The following is a 13,537-nucleotide window of genomic DNA, read 5'->3' on the forward strand; positions in this document are numbered from 1 at the left end:
GTTTACAAGCTCGACATCTCACGCCCAAAAATACTTACTTGTGGATGAAATAAGAATCCTGGAGAAGGTCTCAAGTATTTCTCTTTTAAAGCTTCAAGTGGGTCAGTGAGCTTTCTCTTCTCTACCCTGTAAGGTTAAAATTACATTCGCTGGTGATGAATCAGTCTCATATATCGATCAGTACATAACCACCTGACATTTAAAAAAGTTTACAATAAAGCAAGTGAGAGATTTCTGGGAAATACACTAATAAAAACATAAAGAGATCTGCTGGGCTCTCCATGCATACACATGGTTCTGATTAGAAAAACAAGATGGCGCAGATCCAAAGGGAGAAGACCCCACTAGTAAAGGAAAAATCTTCCCCACACCATAAAATATGTCCTCATCCTCCTGTCTGTCACACGCTTACCAAGTTAATTACTGACCAATTTCTGGACACTTTGACTTTGATTCCAACACTTCTGCACTGACCTAGCCAGAAGGAAGAGATGATGATAAGAAACTGAAGTCCAGCTACTGAAGGTTACCTGAAAACTAGCCCATCCCTTCTTTGGCTCCAATCATTATCCCTATCTATTATTTTTTAATATCTTCTTAAATGAGAAAGCTGCACATCACAATGGACTGAATTAAACTGATCTCTACCCTTCTTTTCCTTTCCATTTCAAAACTCTCATGCAAGGACGTTCAAAAACAATTTTAAAATTTGCTCCAGATTAGAAAGTAATCTCCTTCAGTACAGGAAATCTGGGGAGGGGTGAGATAATGCTACATGACCCCAGCATATAGCAAAGGGCCCTGAAACTAACAGCAGCATAGTTATTTTTTTCATTGAAAATGTCAACATGTAATAGGTATATTATGATGATTTCAAATGAATAACAAATAATAGTTTGAAATTTATTGGTTTTAATTTTTAATATTGTAAATGTTGATAACTATAACCCATATAAACAAAAGTTTGGAAGGTTGGATTAGTTGACTAAAATGTCAGATCAACACCTGGGCTGGGGCTGGGATATGTGGGGGAAGGTGATGGCTAGAGAATCAGCTAGAGAAGAAACAGTGGTATGTGTGTGGCTGAAGAGGGAAGGTGGGCTGGTGGACTGGAGGTGAAGGTAATAATGGAACTGAGGAACACACTGGAAAGCAGAAGGCTCTTGACATTAAGAGAGGTACAAGCAGCGGAAGACTAAGAAACGTCCCTTCCAAGGCTTCCTCCTGAGAGCCAACCCAAAAATAATGTTGACCCAAAAAATCCAATTTGTAGGGCAAACAATCTATGTCCAGTCCCCAACAATCTTTCCTCTAATGACGGGGCCTTCAAAAGATTTAAGTGAGAGCTATTGAAAAGAACTGAAAACTTATCAAAATTCATCCATTTTTGATTGCTTTCTGATTCTCTCTGATGAGTTTAAAATGGAGTAGCTAATTCTGGGAAATCTCCTTCCTTAATATTCTATAAATAATACTGGTACTTTGTTGGTTAGATTCAAACAATATAACATGTAGAAAAGCATTTCAGTTGATCAAAGCCAAATTATTTGTGTGTATGTGTGTATATGTGTATATATATAAATATGTGTGTATATGTGTATATATTATTCCCAATATTACTGGGGGGATTTTAACCTTATACAGAAAAGGGCACATGTCTCTTCCGCTAGGATTTGTATTTCTGATGTGAAGAACATAAAACCTTCTCTTGATAAACAAGAATCAGCTCACATACATAAATGCTCTGTCTTAAGAGAGCCTAGAAAAACATTCTTTGTAAATTCCACTAATTCTTGAGAGCAAAAATATTCATGCAAAATAAGAGAAATGTGAAGCCTAAGACATATTCTACTCTGAATAGACAAACTGTAGGCCACTATCAGGCTTTTTAAAAAATTCCTACACATAAGATTTGATTTATTAGCCAGAATCTTTTATTAAAAATGAAAAGTTTGGCGATGCAGATGAAAAATTTAGATAATGGATGTTTGTCTCCATCATTTTAATCATAATAAGTGGACCTGGTATTTTTTAAAAATTGGCCATCCATATTATATACAAAAAGTTTTTATGGCTAATATTTCATTTCTGCAGTGCTCCTAGAAGATTTATTTAGAAACAGAGCATGACTAACACTCGTTAATGATGTGAGAGCCAGCTAATAAAGTTCGGATTGGCACTGACATCCACATCACCTTATTTCAAATAACTTGACCCACTGAAGCATTCCCACATATCTGGGTTAATCCTTCAAGGTCCACAACCTTCAGCCACTTGACAAGGTATTTTAAACAGAGTTTTTCTATAAATTCCACTCAGTAAAGTGAGTGCTCAAAAAATGAGATTTACTGTCAAAGAAAAAAAAAAGCCATGGAAGGTATTTCAAATTCTGAACATTTATGCCTTGCCACATCTCAGTGATGGATTATATCAACTTGTGGTACTTTGGTGACCATATGTTGGGTACCAACCGGGAGAGACAGACAGACCGACAGACAGACAGAGACACTGACTGACTGACTGACTTCTTGGAAGGCAGTAAACTTTTTTTCTGGAACATGACTGAGGTTTCACAGGTGCACTATGATTAGCCCATTACCTGTAAATGGGATCCATAAAGAAAGGAGTTGGTCTGGCATGCTGCAAAGAGGCATCCGAAACCTTCCTTTGGTCAATGCCGCCTCCTTTCTTTTCGCCAAAAACATGGTTCTTCCGAGGCTCAGTCGACTTCGTCCCACTAGCTCGGCTCCGACTACCCATGCTCAGGTCCAGGGGCTGATCCTGGCTCGTGAGAGGCGTTGCTGCTGGTTTGGAGGTGGCCGGAGTCACAGATTTCTCCTCCTTCCTTTTGGTGGTGAGGTCAAAGGGAGACTCAGGGCTACCCTTCTGGACTTTCTTCCCATCGCCTGGTGACTGGGGCTCCATTTTCAAAGGCAACGGTCTCAACTCTCTGTCAGGAAATGGGTACATTGACTGAGAGAATGCTGGAAAAAATGGGAGGGGAAACATGGAAGGGTAAGGTAAAGCTCCAACTTTTTTGTCTTGCAGCCCCACCAGTCCTGTGGAACCGAAGTATTTTTCAGCAATAGACGCAATAGCTTTTATAGAATCGTTCACAGCTCCCGACACCGCCGTTTGCTCCTCTAAAGATGGTGAGAAAATGGAATGATTGCTGTATTCTTTCTTATTATTTATTGCAGCCAAACTCTGCAGAGGGCTTACTCTGTCTTTGAACATTTTACCATTTTCTTTAAATTTCTCTTTATCACTTTCAAGGTCACTTTCGAGATCAGAGCCAGAAGTGGTTTCCAGGTCACTGCCACTTGGGGTACTGACATCATCAAGGTCACTACTCTCTGACTGGTCACTGATTTTTTCCAGGGGCCTCTCTTCAGAGGACCTCTCAGGCTGGAGCTCCACTGGCTTATTTTCCCCTACAGGGGGGTGTTTACTTAGTGCCTTCAAAATATCCTGGGTAGCTGGCAGTATCTGAGGATGTGTCATGAGGGGACTTTGACTTTTGTTTCGCTCAGTACTCGGCAGTCCTTTAACAGGAGAGCTAGCAGGTATCAAGGGCGGCCTGTGGTACAAGCCAGAAGGAAACAAACCGGGAAAGTTAAAAGAAAATCCAGGAGCTGTTGGAAAGGTAAGACCAGCAGAATGCCTATTGGCACCAAAATAGTCAGCAAGGCCCGGATTGCCATGGTTCATATTAACCATGGATGTTTTATCCAGAGCTGGGGTCCCAGGAAGTGAAATGCCTTGGCCAAAAAATCCACCTGCTGCAAAATGGTTCTTGCCCTCACAAAACCTCCTGTGCTTATTTAAGGAAGATGTAGTGCTGAACATTTGTCCACAGTCTTTGCACTTGATTTGGGTTCTGCAATCAGCATGCATGCGCTTATGACGACAAAGATTTGAAAACTGGGTATAGGACTTATGGCAGACCTCACCTGCGTACAAACAACAAAAAAACAGTCTCAGGCGGGATGGCAGGCAAGCGGTCGGAGTTTAGTAAATCATCACGATTCCTTTCACCCTCCCCCCAAATGTCTGTCCATCAGGAAGCCAGGAAGGGATGTCTCTCAGTGGGACTGAAGCAGAGAATGCACCAAGCCAGACAAACCTCATTTCCAAAGGGGCCAACACAAGGCCTCCAACCTGACAAATGTCTTAAGACAGCGCATACCAAAAAAAAAAAATTTAATTAAAATTTAAAAATGGAGACACAGAGAGAAAATATCCCTTGGTTGATTCTCATGGTTTGTGTATTTTCAAACGGCTTTTGATTTCCTGGGGAAAGTTTAAAATGTGTCATGCAGTGATTCACCAATGTGACCCCAGTAAGATATCAACAAGGAAACTGCCCAAAACAGAATAGATATGCAACATGAGATGTAGTCATTTAAAAAGAAAAAAAAATCTTGAGTTTTTGGGCTCCCAAACAAAATTAAACCAGTTCCCCTCCCCAATCCCTGTATCATATAATTCACCTTTATTCTTCTATTCCCTTGGGGTAAGAGCCGGTGACTGTGCCAGCCTCACTTACTGTGCATTATATCATCAGCTCTCATCATTCACACATCAAAGCCACACAACAATGCACATTGTGTATTTGGAGACGTTCTTAACAATCATTTTCATGATTTGAGAAAGACTGACATAATTTACAATGGGTCTATTTTAAGTCAGCAAAGGAAGCTCAATTGAATGTAGCCCATCCTGCATCGCTGGTTCCCATGAACCACGATCACGTCCTCTGACTTCCCCTCACACTAGCGCTTGTGTTAACCTTTCTGCTCCTGGAAACCCCTGTCCTTGAGAAACAGGGCCGCAGGCTGTCATATCTCAACCATTTATCTCAGGGCTTGGCTTCTTCAGCTTGCAAGCCAAAAAAAGGCCGAGTGTCTGTCTGAGGGTTTGTGGGGCATGAGAGTTCAGCAAAAAACAGAGGACTGAGCTCCCACTACAGATAAAAGTTTCCTTGGGTCTGTGCTCATGGCTCCGTCTGCCTCGGTCCCCGACTCCATATCCCCGATGAATTCCTTGAAAGTCAGAACACCTCTAACTTCAGTAAGATGCCCACAGACTTGTAAGGTTCACATCCTAAGGGCTCCATTTCTACTTTACACTTCCTCACCTAGTTCTCCCATAGGAAAACCTAATTTGTCAGTAGTTGCTTGAGCAAATTCACTTTAAAACGAAAAAACCCAATAGGGTCCAAATTCATCCATTAATCCTTTGGGGGGTAGCTACATTTGACTGATGACCTATTGAACCAAAGTCATTTTAAAAACTCAAGCATCAGGGCGATTTTTTATAATAATAATTTTTAAAAAATAATTTCCTCTCAAATAAAACTTACACTTTGACTGAAATCAAAGTACTACACACACTCCAAGTAAGAACCATAAAATAACTCTGTCTACTAAATGTCTACACATCTTACCAAGTATAAATAAATGTATTATTAGGCTGAAGAAAAATAATCAGATCATTCAGGTGCCCCTTGGGTACGCTCAAAAGTGAAAGCATTTAAAGAGACAGCTTCATGTGGTGAACAGAGACACAGGTTCAAATTCAGATACTTAGTAGCTGTGTAACCCTGGGCAGATCACTGAACCTGTCCAGGTCTCAGTTTTCTCATCTGTAAAATGAGCAGGATGGACTCAGTGATCTCGAAGGATTTTTCCTACTCTAAATCTTCAGTGAGGTTATCCTATTTGATAGGATAACATATGTACAGCATTTTGCAAACGGAAAGCCCTATATAAAAACTAGTTATTATTATCATTGCTGTTGTGATTGCTATTATTATTATTATCCTCAAATTCCATAAGGATGAATGCCATCAGTAAGTCACCCCAAATTATTCCAACAGCAAACATTACCAAGATTCTGACTTAAATCTTTAAATTACTTAACAAGATTTGCTTCACACTATGAGAACCTTACCACTGAGATGGCTGACATTTGGTAAATACCCTATTTAACATCAGCATTAGACGCACAGCATGTTGTAGTGTCCAAAGATCTGGGTTCCAGTCTTCCTCTGACCCACATTAGCTGTGTGACTCTGGGGAAGAAACCTAACCTTCGAAGCCCCCAACATAAATTTCAGAGGAGCTGCTGATTTTCCTTGGTGAAGGGAGTTTCTGCAGCAGGGATTCCCCTCACTGATGAAGTCATCATTGTAAAAAATCAAGAATTTATTTAATTTAGATTAAGACATGCTACAAAAGATCCCTGGATTTGGCGTCTTGAGGCTCTGGCTGATTATCCATGTGGCCTTCTGCAAATCACATCCTCTCTCCCAGGACTGGTTTCTGCATCTATAAAACAAGGGGCTGGACAAGACAACCTTAGGTCCCTTCCTACTTTAGTCTACAATCCACTGCCCTTGTGCTCTGACACACTTCCTCGCTGCAGGACCATGGTCAATTCCTCATAGCTCTTCTGAATCTCCTCATCTGGGAAACATCTGTCCTGCCTCACACCACTGCCATGAGGAAAGCACCCCTCCACAGCTACAGGGCTGGCCATGGGGCTAGAAAGAGCCTGCCTTTGGGACTGGGAAAATCCGTTTAAAGAGCCACACACCTGGTCCCTTCAGGCATCCTTTTAAGGAGAAACCCACCAGTGGGTAGACCTCCCAGTTAGGAAATTTTTAAAAGTCTGCCATTTTACCAAATGAACTCTTGTTTTCAATGTGGCCTTCCTTCCCAGCAATGTTTTTCCTTAACACTACATAGCTGGAGGGGCTTAGGAAAAGTAATAGCTTCCACATCTTTGGGTCACATCAGGTGCATCTGACTTCTCCATTTGCACCTTATTGCTGCCTGGGTGAGCTACATCTGTCTCTCGCGTCCCAGGACCTCAAGAATGCGTCAAGGGGATGCTTCTCCCCTTGGAGGTTTCCATCCCTTAGGAGACCTTGCCTACCACAAACCACCATGCCTCCATGAGGGCCCTCTATTCTGTAATCTTGGGGGGAATGAGGAATTAGCTTGCAGCTAAAGTTGCATATTTTCTACTTATTAAACAAATTAAGGCCTATTTTGAATAGATCCCGCCTATTATGGCATGTGGTTTCTATTTGGGGAAGCTGGAGCATTTGGGGTAGTCAGCAAGTAATTACCTTCGTGTTGGTGAGTTTTCACTCAAGCTTGGGCGGGACATTGTAATAAGAGACAGTTGCCATAAACAGACCAGTGGGCTCGATCGTGGTGTGTGGCCGTTTGTCGAGAAACAGATATCAACTTTAGGTGACCCTCCTCCACTCTCCAAACCCCCCCAGTCCCAACTCCTGATTTTTCAGTTCTTTTGTTCTGAAATTACACGGCTATTATTCGTAATTATTCTTGGGGCCCTGTCATACTTTGTACTTGGGGACTGCAGTTGCCGGGTAAATTTCCTGGTGATTACTGAGAAGGCATTAATGGGAAACAGTTTATTTGATTTTATTGGAAAAAGACTCCATGCTCTCTAGTGGAAGACTTGATCCCAATAGAACAAGAAGCAGAGCTCTGGGAATCTTAGGCGAATGGAATCACCATGGTCTGACTTTTCTTTGCAACTGATCATTAATAAATGAATTGATGATTCATTGTGTTGAGTTACAGCTTTTCTTTGGCCAAAAAAGTGAAACAGAAATAAATGACCTGCACCAATATTCATATGCAGTCTTAGGGCATTACAACCTAAAGTCAAGAATTTCTTCTTGGTGACAAGGATTCTCAAACACCCATTGTCCAATCTACCCCCCTGCCTTTTAAAAGTCTCCCAAGGGGTAATAAGCATCAGAGGCAGAACCCGAACCCAAATCTGTTCTGCTCCTCAGAAAGCCAGACAAATTTAGAACCAAACAAGATGGTTGGACAATTAAGAAAGAGAAAAGAGATGTCTCTAACCTCTTAGACATAGAAGGGAGAGCGTCTTCAGTGACAAAAGGAGAGTGTGTGGTATAGCAAAAACAAATAAATAAATACTGGCTCTAGAGTGGGAAGATCTGGATTCAAATCCTGACTCTAACCTTGGACAAGTCACTGAAACTCACTGAGTCTTAGTCTCTGTCTTTCAAATAAGGGGTTTGAACCCCACGGGCTCTGAGGTCTCCTCCATCTTTCTTTGGCTCTATGGAAGCAGGCCCTTGGAATCTTTTTTTTTTGCCCCCCTTTTTTTTTTCAACACTCTCTTCATTGTTCCCTTTGCAATGGAGTGTTTTTTGTCTCTTTATCACAGCAGACATCTGACAAACGCTTGTTAAATTGAGCTGAAAGCCTCCATTACAAACTGCCATATGATAAAGACCAAACACTGAGGCCTTGGCAGAAGTAATCTCCTGGCTCGTCACCTAAAGGATGATTCCATGTAATAACTACATTTCAAAAGCATCCAGGTACATTTGGGTCAGAAAATAGTATCAGTCTGACCACTCCCAGCCAATACACAGCTAAGACTTACCTTCTGGCCACATACTTGGGCAGAGCTGCTACAGCATGGGTGACCAGGAAACAACCGAGTTTCTTGTTTTCCCAACGCTTACCATGGTGCCTGGCGGGTAGTGGACATTTGCTGACTGACTGACTGCATTTCAACACCGGGACGGTAAGTACGTTGGGGATAGGCGGAAATGAACACGCCATTTCCCCCAACAGAACGGAAGTCCTCTGAGGGCAGAGACTGTTGCGTTTTGCCCGTTCATGCCCAATGCCCATTTTACCAAACAAAGTCCGGTTTTCCACGTGGCACATAGTAAGCACTTGATAAAAGCTTGTACATTGACTGACACTACCTAATAAACTAGAAATAAACCAACGGGAGAAAACGGCTTCAACCTTCCTTGAAGCACCGCTCAAAAGGTATTTAGGAAAGAGAGGACAGCCCAGGTCCAAATGCTGCCTCTGAAGCTTATTACCCTGTATGGCCCTGAGTAAGTCACAACCTCCTGGGGCCTCAATTTCATTTTCTAAATGGAAATTTCTAAAACCCTCTAAAATAGGACGGTCAAATCATCTAGCTTTTAGAGTCCTTTCCACCTCTATATCTCTGATCCTATGACCTTGAAACTAAAAGAAGGTGATCGGAGCCAGAGATTTCAAGGATGTTATATGCTAATAGAGTGTGACTTCCATGAATTCTTCCTGCTAAAGCAGCCTTTTTTGGGGGGGTAAGTGGTATAATCTCTGCATCCCAATGAACACTTGCATATTTTTTGAAGAACCCCAGAATCTGACTCTAAATTTTTAAATAGGCAGAGGTGGCTAGACTGTCAGGTTTAAGGAATTCTCTTAAAAGGAAAATAAGAAAGATGCCTGTTCACCACATCATCTCAACTCAGTTCACAAGATCTTTTCTATTTATTGTTTTCCAAAACGAGGAAGATTTACAATCTGAGCTCCATTTGGCTGGCTGGCTCTGATCCGAATCCCTCTGAGGCCTGCCTTCTTTATTACAGAAACACTTCTATTCTTCCCCCGGTTGTCTACATGCTCCCTCATGCTACTGATTTCATTGGAAAGAAGGGTCTCTGGGGGATTTCAAGGGAACACAGAAAACAAATCTGAGTGAGGAAAGAACTGCTACACACACACACACACACACACACACACACACACACACACACACACTCACACCAGTCAGCCTAGGCAGTTACAGAAAGTACCCATCCTTCAGAAGTGCTCTACCCCATGACAATGGCCTTGGGAGAACAGACAGACCCATTGAGAGGAGTGGGCAAGGGGAGGGAAGAACTTACAGATGAAGGGCTTCACACTGCTGTGGATGTGCTTGTGTTGTTTGAGGCCGGACGACGTGGCAAATGTTTTGCCACACTCAGGGCATGCGTGGGCCCGGGCTCCGACATGCTGGGAGCGAATGTGCCTCTGTAGGTTGCTAGGGTCCGTGAAAACCTGCTAGGAAATGAGTACTGATTAATCAAGAAATTTAAGTCAAATACAGAGCCAAGGGGACCAGAAAGAATACAGTGGAGGGTGTTCCAACTGACTGTTAGCATCTTCCCTCCATTCCACCCTCCTCCCACCAAGACCCAAAAGACAGTAAGTAGGCTTGCATGAGCCCACCACCATCTCCCTCAGTTCTTTTTAGAGGTTCTAGGGATGAACACCAGTGTCTGCTTTCCCCAGGTCCACACTGCATCTAACGGGTGTGGGATTCCCTTTGGTCAACACTCCCACATTACACAGGAGAGCCTCAGCACTTTGACCAAATGGCCTCAAACCCATCTAAAAGGCAGCTCTCTCAGAGAGTTTAAATGACCAGAAGTGACCTTGTGGGAAAGAGCATGGCACAGCATAAAGAAAACTGGTCTGAACCTGGTTCTGCCTGTGTGACTTTGAACATGTCACTTAAACTCTTCAGGACCCAGGCTGGTCATGTCTATAATGAGGAGGGACTAGAAAAGATCTGCTTTTTTTTTTTTAAAGTTTTAGCAAGTCATAGACCCCTTGGGAAGTCTGGTAAAGCCTACAGACCTCCTTCTCAGAATCATGTTTTCAAAATGCATGAAATGAAACACACAGGATTACAGAGGAAACCAATTCTAAGAAATGCAATTATCAAAATAATTTAAAAACCAAGACCTCAGATTAAGAAGCCTTAGACTAGACGGACTTCCGAGGGTCTCTGAGCCAATGCATTGCCTAAGAACTACATTCTTTCCCTGGGTACACGGGCAGACCTTCTTCAGAACTAAAGGAGAATGCTCTCTCTCCACGTGAGGTCACAGTCTCTTTCAAGACAAGGCCAGAGGCAAACATTTACACGGACTCAAAATGTTCTGAAGTCCCTTTGGGAAGTGGAATACAGATATCCCCTCATCTCCTGAACCCCTCCAGGGTCCCGTCCATCTCCAGAGACACATCCTTTCGATGCCTGGTGTTTTTTATTCACGAGGGAAAAAATGGAAAAATAACAATTGCTGTTATCTCTGACTTCCTCAGCTCCAGATATTTCCATAAGTGCCTAAGCCACCGGACACTTCCGTAACTCAAGGACTGTTTTTCATTTTGCTTTTGAGAGAACGGAGGAGATCTGACGGATTTTGTACAGAATCCTCCTTGCGATTTGGGGGAACCTCCTTCCCTTGCAGACGCTCTGTGTTTGAGCCAAACTGGCCTGTTCAGGATTCCACCTGCCACCTCTGTAGAACGTATGCCATCCCTGTACTGAGAATCCCGAGCCTTCCTCAAGAATTGGATCAATGGAATCTCTTCCTGCTCCACTTACTAAAGCACTTTCCCTCCCACCTCAAACTATCCTATTAGTATTTATCTATTTAGATGCTCCTTCCCACTCCCCACCCTTGCCTTCATCCCCCAGTAAAAAGCCAGGCCTATGATAGCGCAGACAGTTTTCATTTTTGTCTCTGCATTCTTAACACTGAGCACGGTGCCTTACATTTATACACATTTAATCAGCAAAAGCTTATTGGATTGGTCTCCTAGGCCAGTGGCCAAATCACATCCAATCATGCAGGAACCTGCACGGAAAATGTTCTTAAGAGTCATTTCCAGTATTACAGAACTTGTTAACTTCTGCACAAGTTGCTAATGTTAAAAGTTACAAATAAAAATAATAATAATAATAATAATAATAATAATAATAATAATAATAATAATAATAATAATAATAATACCATTTATTATGAACACAGTGCTTTGCATATGCTATCTTATCTGAGCTTCACAATGATCCTGGGAGATAGGTGTTATCATTACTCCCATTTTTCAGATAAGGAAACTGAGGCAGACAGAGGTTAAATAACCCACCCAGGGTCACACAGCTGGTAAGTATATTGAAGAAGTATCTGAACTCATGTCTTCCCAATTCCAAGTCTGATACTCCAGTCACTGCATGTCTAATACATGCATATATTATAATAAATGCTACTACAGCCACATAATATATATAACTTGTATATATATATACTGTTGTTTAATATACATATATTAACTGATATTTAATATGCATATATATTACATAATTGTTGTCTAATGTGTGCAGCATGTATTCTATAATTGCCCATTTCTGTTTCTATGGATATACTCTGTATGTAATGTATGCATACTACACATATAATATATCCTATATACATAACTTCTAGCATAGAATATATAGTAATAGAAACTCTATGTATAATGTGTTTATATATAAATGCATACTATTTTTCAGAAGGAAGTCTAGACAGAACAATGGACAAAGTACTGGATTTGAAGTCACAAAGATCTGAGTTCCAATTCTACTTCAGACACTTACTAGCAGAGTGACCCTGAGCAAGCCCCTGAACTGCCCTCTGCCTCAGTTTCCTCAACTGGGACAATAATAGCATCTACCTTATAGGGTTTTTGTGAGGATGTGTTAAATAATACTTTGTAAACTTTACAATGCTATGTAAATGTCAGGCTGTTATTGTCGCTGTCATATATGCATGCATTATATGTCAAACAATAACCAATTATTAAGCACTTATGCATCAGGCGAAATAAATGTGTATAAATTCACATATGTATATGTGTGTGTCTATATATGTGTACATACATACATACTGACATATATGAGTATTTTATGCATACATATAACTCTTCATGACCCCATTTGGGATTTTCTTGGCAAATATAGTGGAGTGGTTTGCCATTTGCTTCTGTAGCTCATTTTACAGATAAGGAAACTGAGGCAAACAGGGTTAAGTGACTTACCCAAGATCACACAGCTAGTAAGTGTCAGAGGCCAGATTTGAACTCAGGGAAATGAGTCTTTCCACCTGGATGCCTTTATCAATGAACACATTGACATAGTGCCTGCATATACAGTGTATACTAATTGTGGGTACTAAGCTAGGTTTGGAAAACCCATGGACAAAATGAAAAACAGTTCTTGCCCTCAAGAAGCTTATATTCTCCTGAGAGGAAGCAGTACATAGATAGAGGAAGACTGTGTGTGTGTGTGGGTATACGTGTGTGCATGCATACATGTGTCTGTAGGTACACTTGATGCAGAGTCATGCAGAGTGAGCCAGATGTCCACAACACGTAATTCCATAAAATAGTCCCACGCCGTGAAGTCAGCAGGGGAGTCAGGAACCTCCCCAGGACGTGTGATGCCTTGTCCTGGGGCTCCCCAAAGAGACCTGCCTTCCTCCCTCACACAAATAAAAGGATACCCACTACGTGTTTTTCTTCCCTATACTAATGCCTCTTAGCATCCCACACTCTGTCTTCCTTTTCTGAGGTATTTATCGTTTCTCCACTCAGGGCCTGTTTTTACACAGCACAGCAAGTGACGGATGGAGCAGGATTACAGACAGGGACCGAAGAGCCTACAAATTCACGGTACCTTGGCACAATTCTCACATTCATAGTGCTTTCCGCTATCATGTGACATCTGGTGGCGAATTAAGTTGGACTTCCAGTTAAAAGCCTTGGGACACTGATCACACTTGTATTCTCTCTCTTCCGTATGTGACAACATGTGTTTCTCCAGGCTGTTAAGACAAAAATTGATTTGAATAACAGACTGT

General features: G+C 41.7%; 1 protein-coding gene across 6 annotated transcripts in view; it reads right to left on the reverse strand.

The window, feature by feature from the left end:
• The window catches only part of MECOM (MDS1 and EVI1 complex locus), a 686,935-nt gene that overhangs the window by 30,252 nt on the left and 643,146 nt on the right, over positions 1-13,537 (reverse strand). For 4 of the 6 annotated variants that reach the window (XM_020980196.2, XM_020980206.2, XM_020980220.2 and 1 more), the window contains 4 exons: positions 13,354-13,501; positions 9,758-9,914; positions 2,600-3,953; positions 39-126 (listed from right to left, as the gene is read on the reverse strand). In XM_020980196.2, the coding sequence (XP_020835855.2) occupies positions 39-126; positions 2,600-3,953; positions 9,758-9,914; positions 13,354-13,501 (1,747 nt within the window). The remainder of the gene's footprint in view (positions 1-38; positions 127-2,599; positions 3,954-9,757; positions 9,915-13,353; positions 13,502-13,537) is intronic. The other 2 variants (XM_020980212.2, XM_020980203.2) reach the window with 1 other exon arrangement.

Source organism: Phascolarctos cinereus, unplaced genomic scaffold (assembly GCF_003287225.1).
Source record: "Phascolarctos cinereus isolate Bilbo 61053 unplaced genomic scaffold, phaCin_HiC Scaffold_7;HRSCAF=346, whole genome shotgun sequence".
Lineage (NCBI taxonomy): Eukaryota > Metazoa > Chordata > Mammalia > Diprotodontia > Phascolarctidae > Phascolarctos > Phascolarctos cinereus.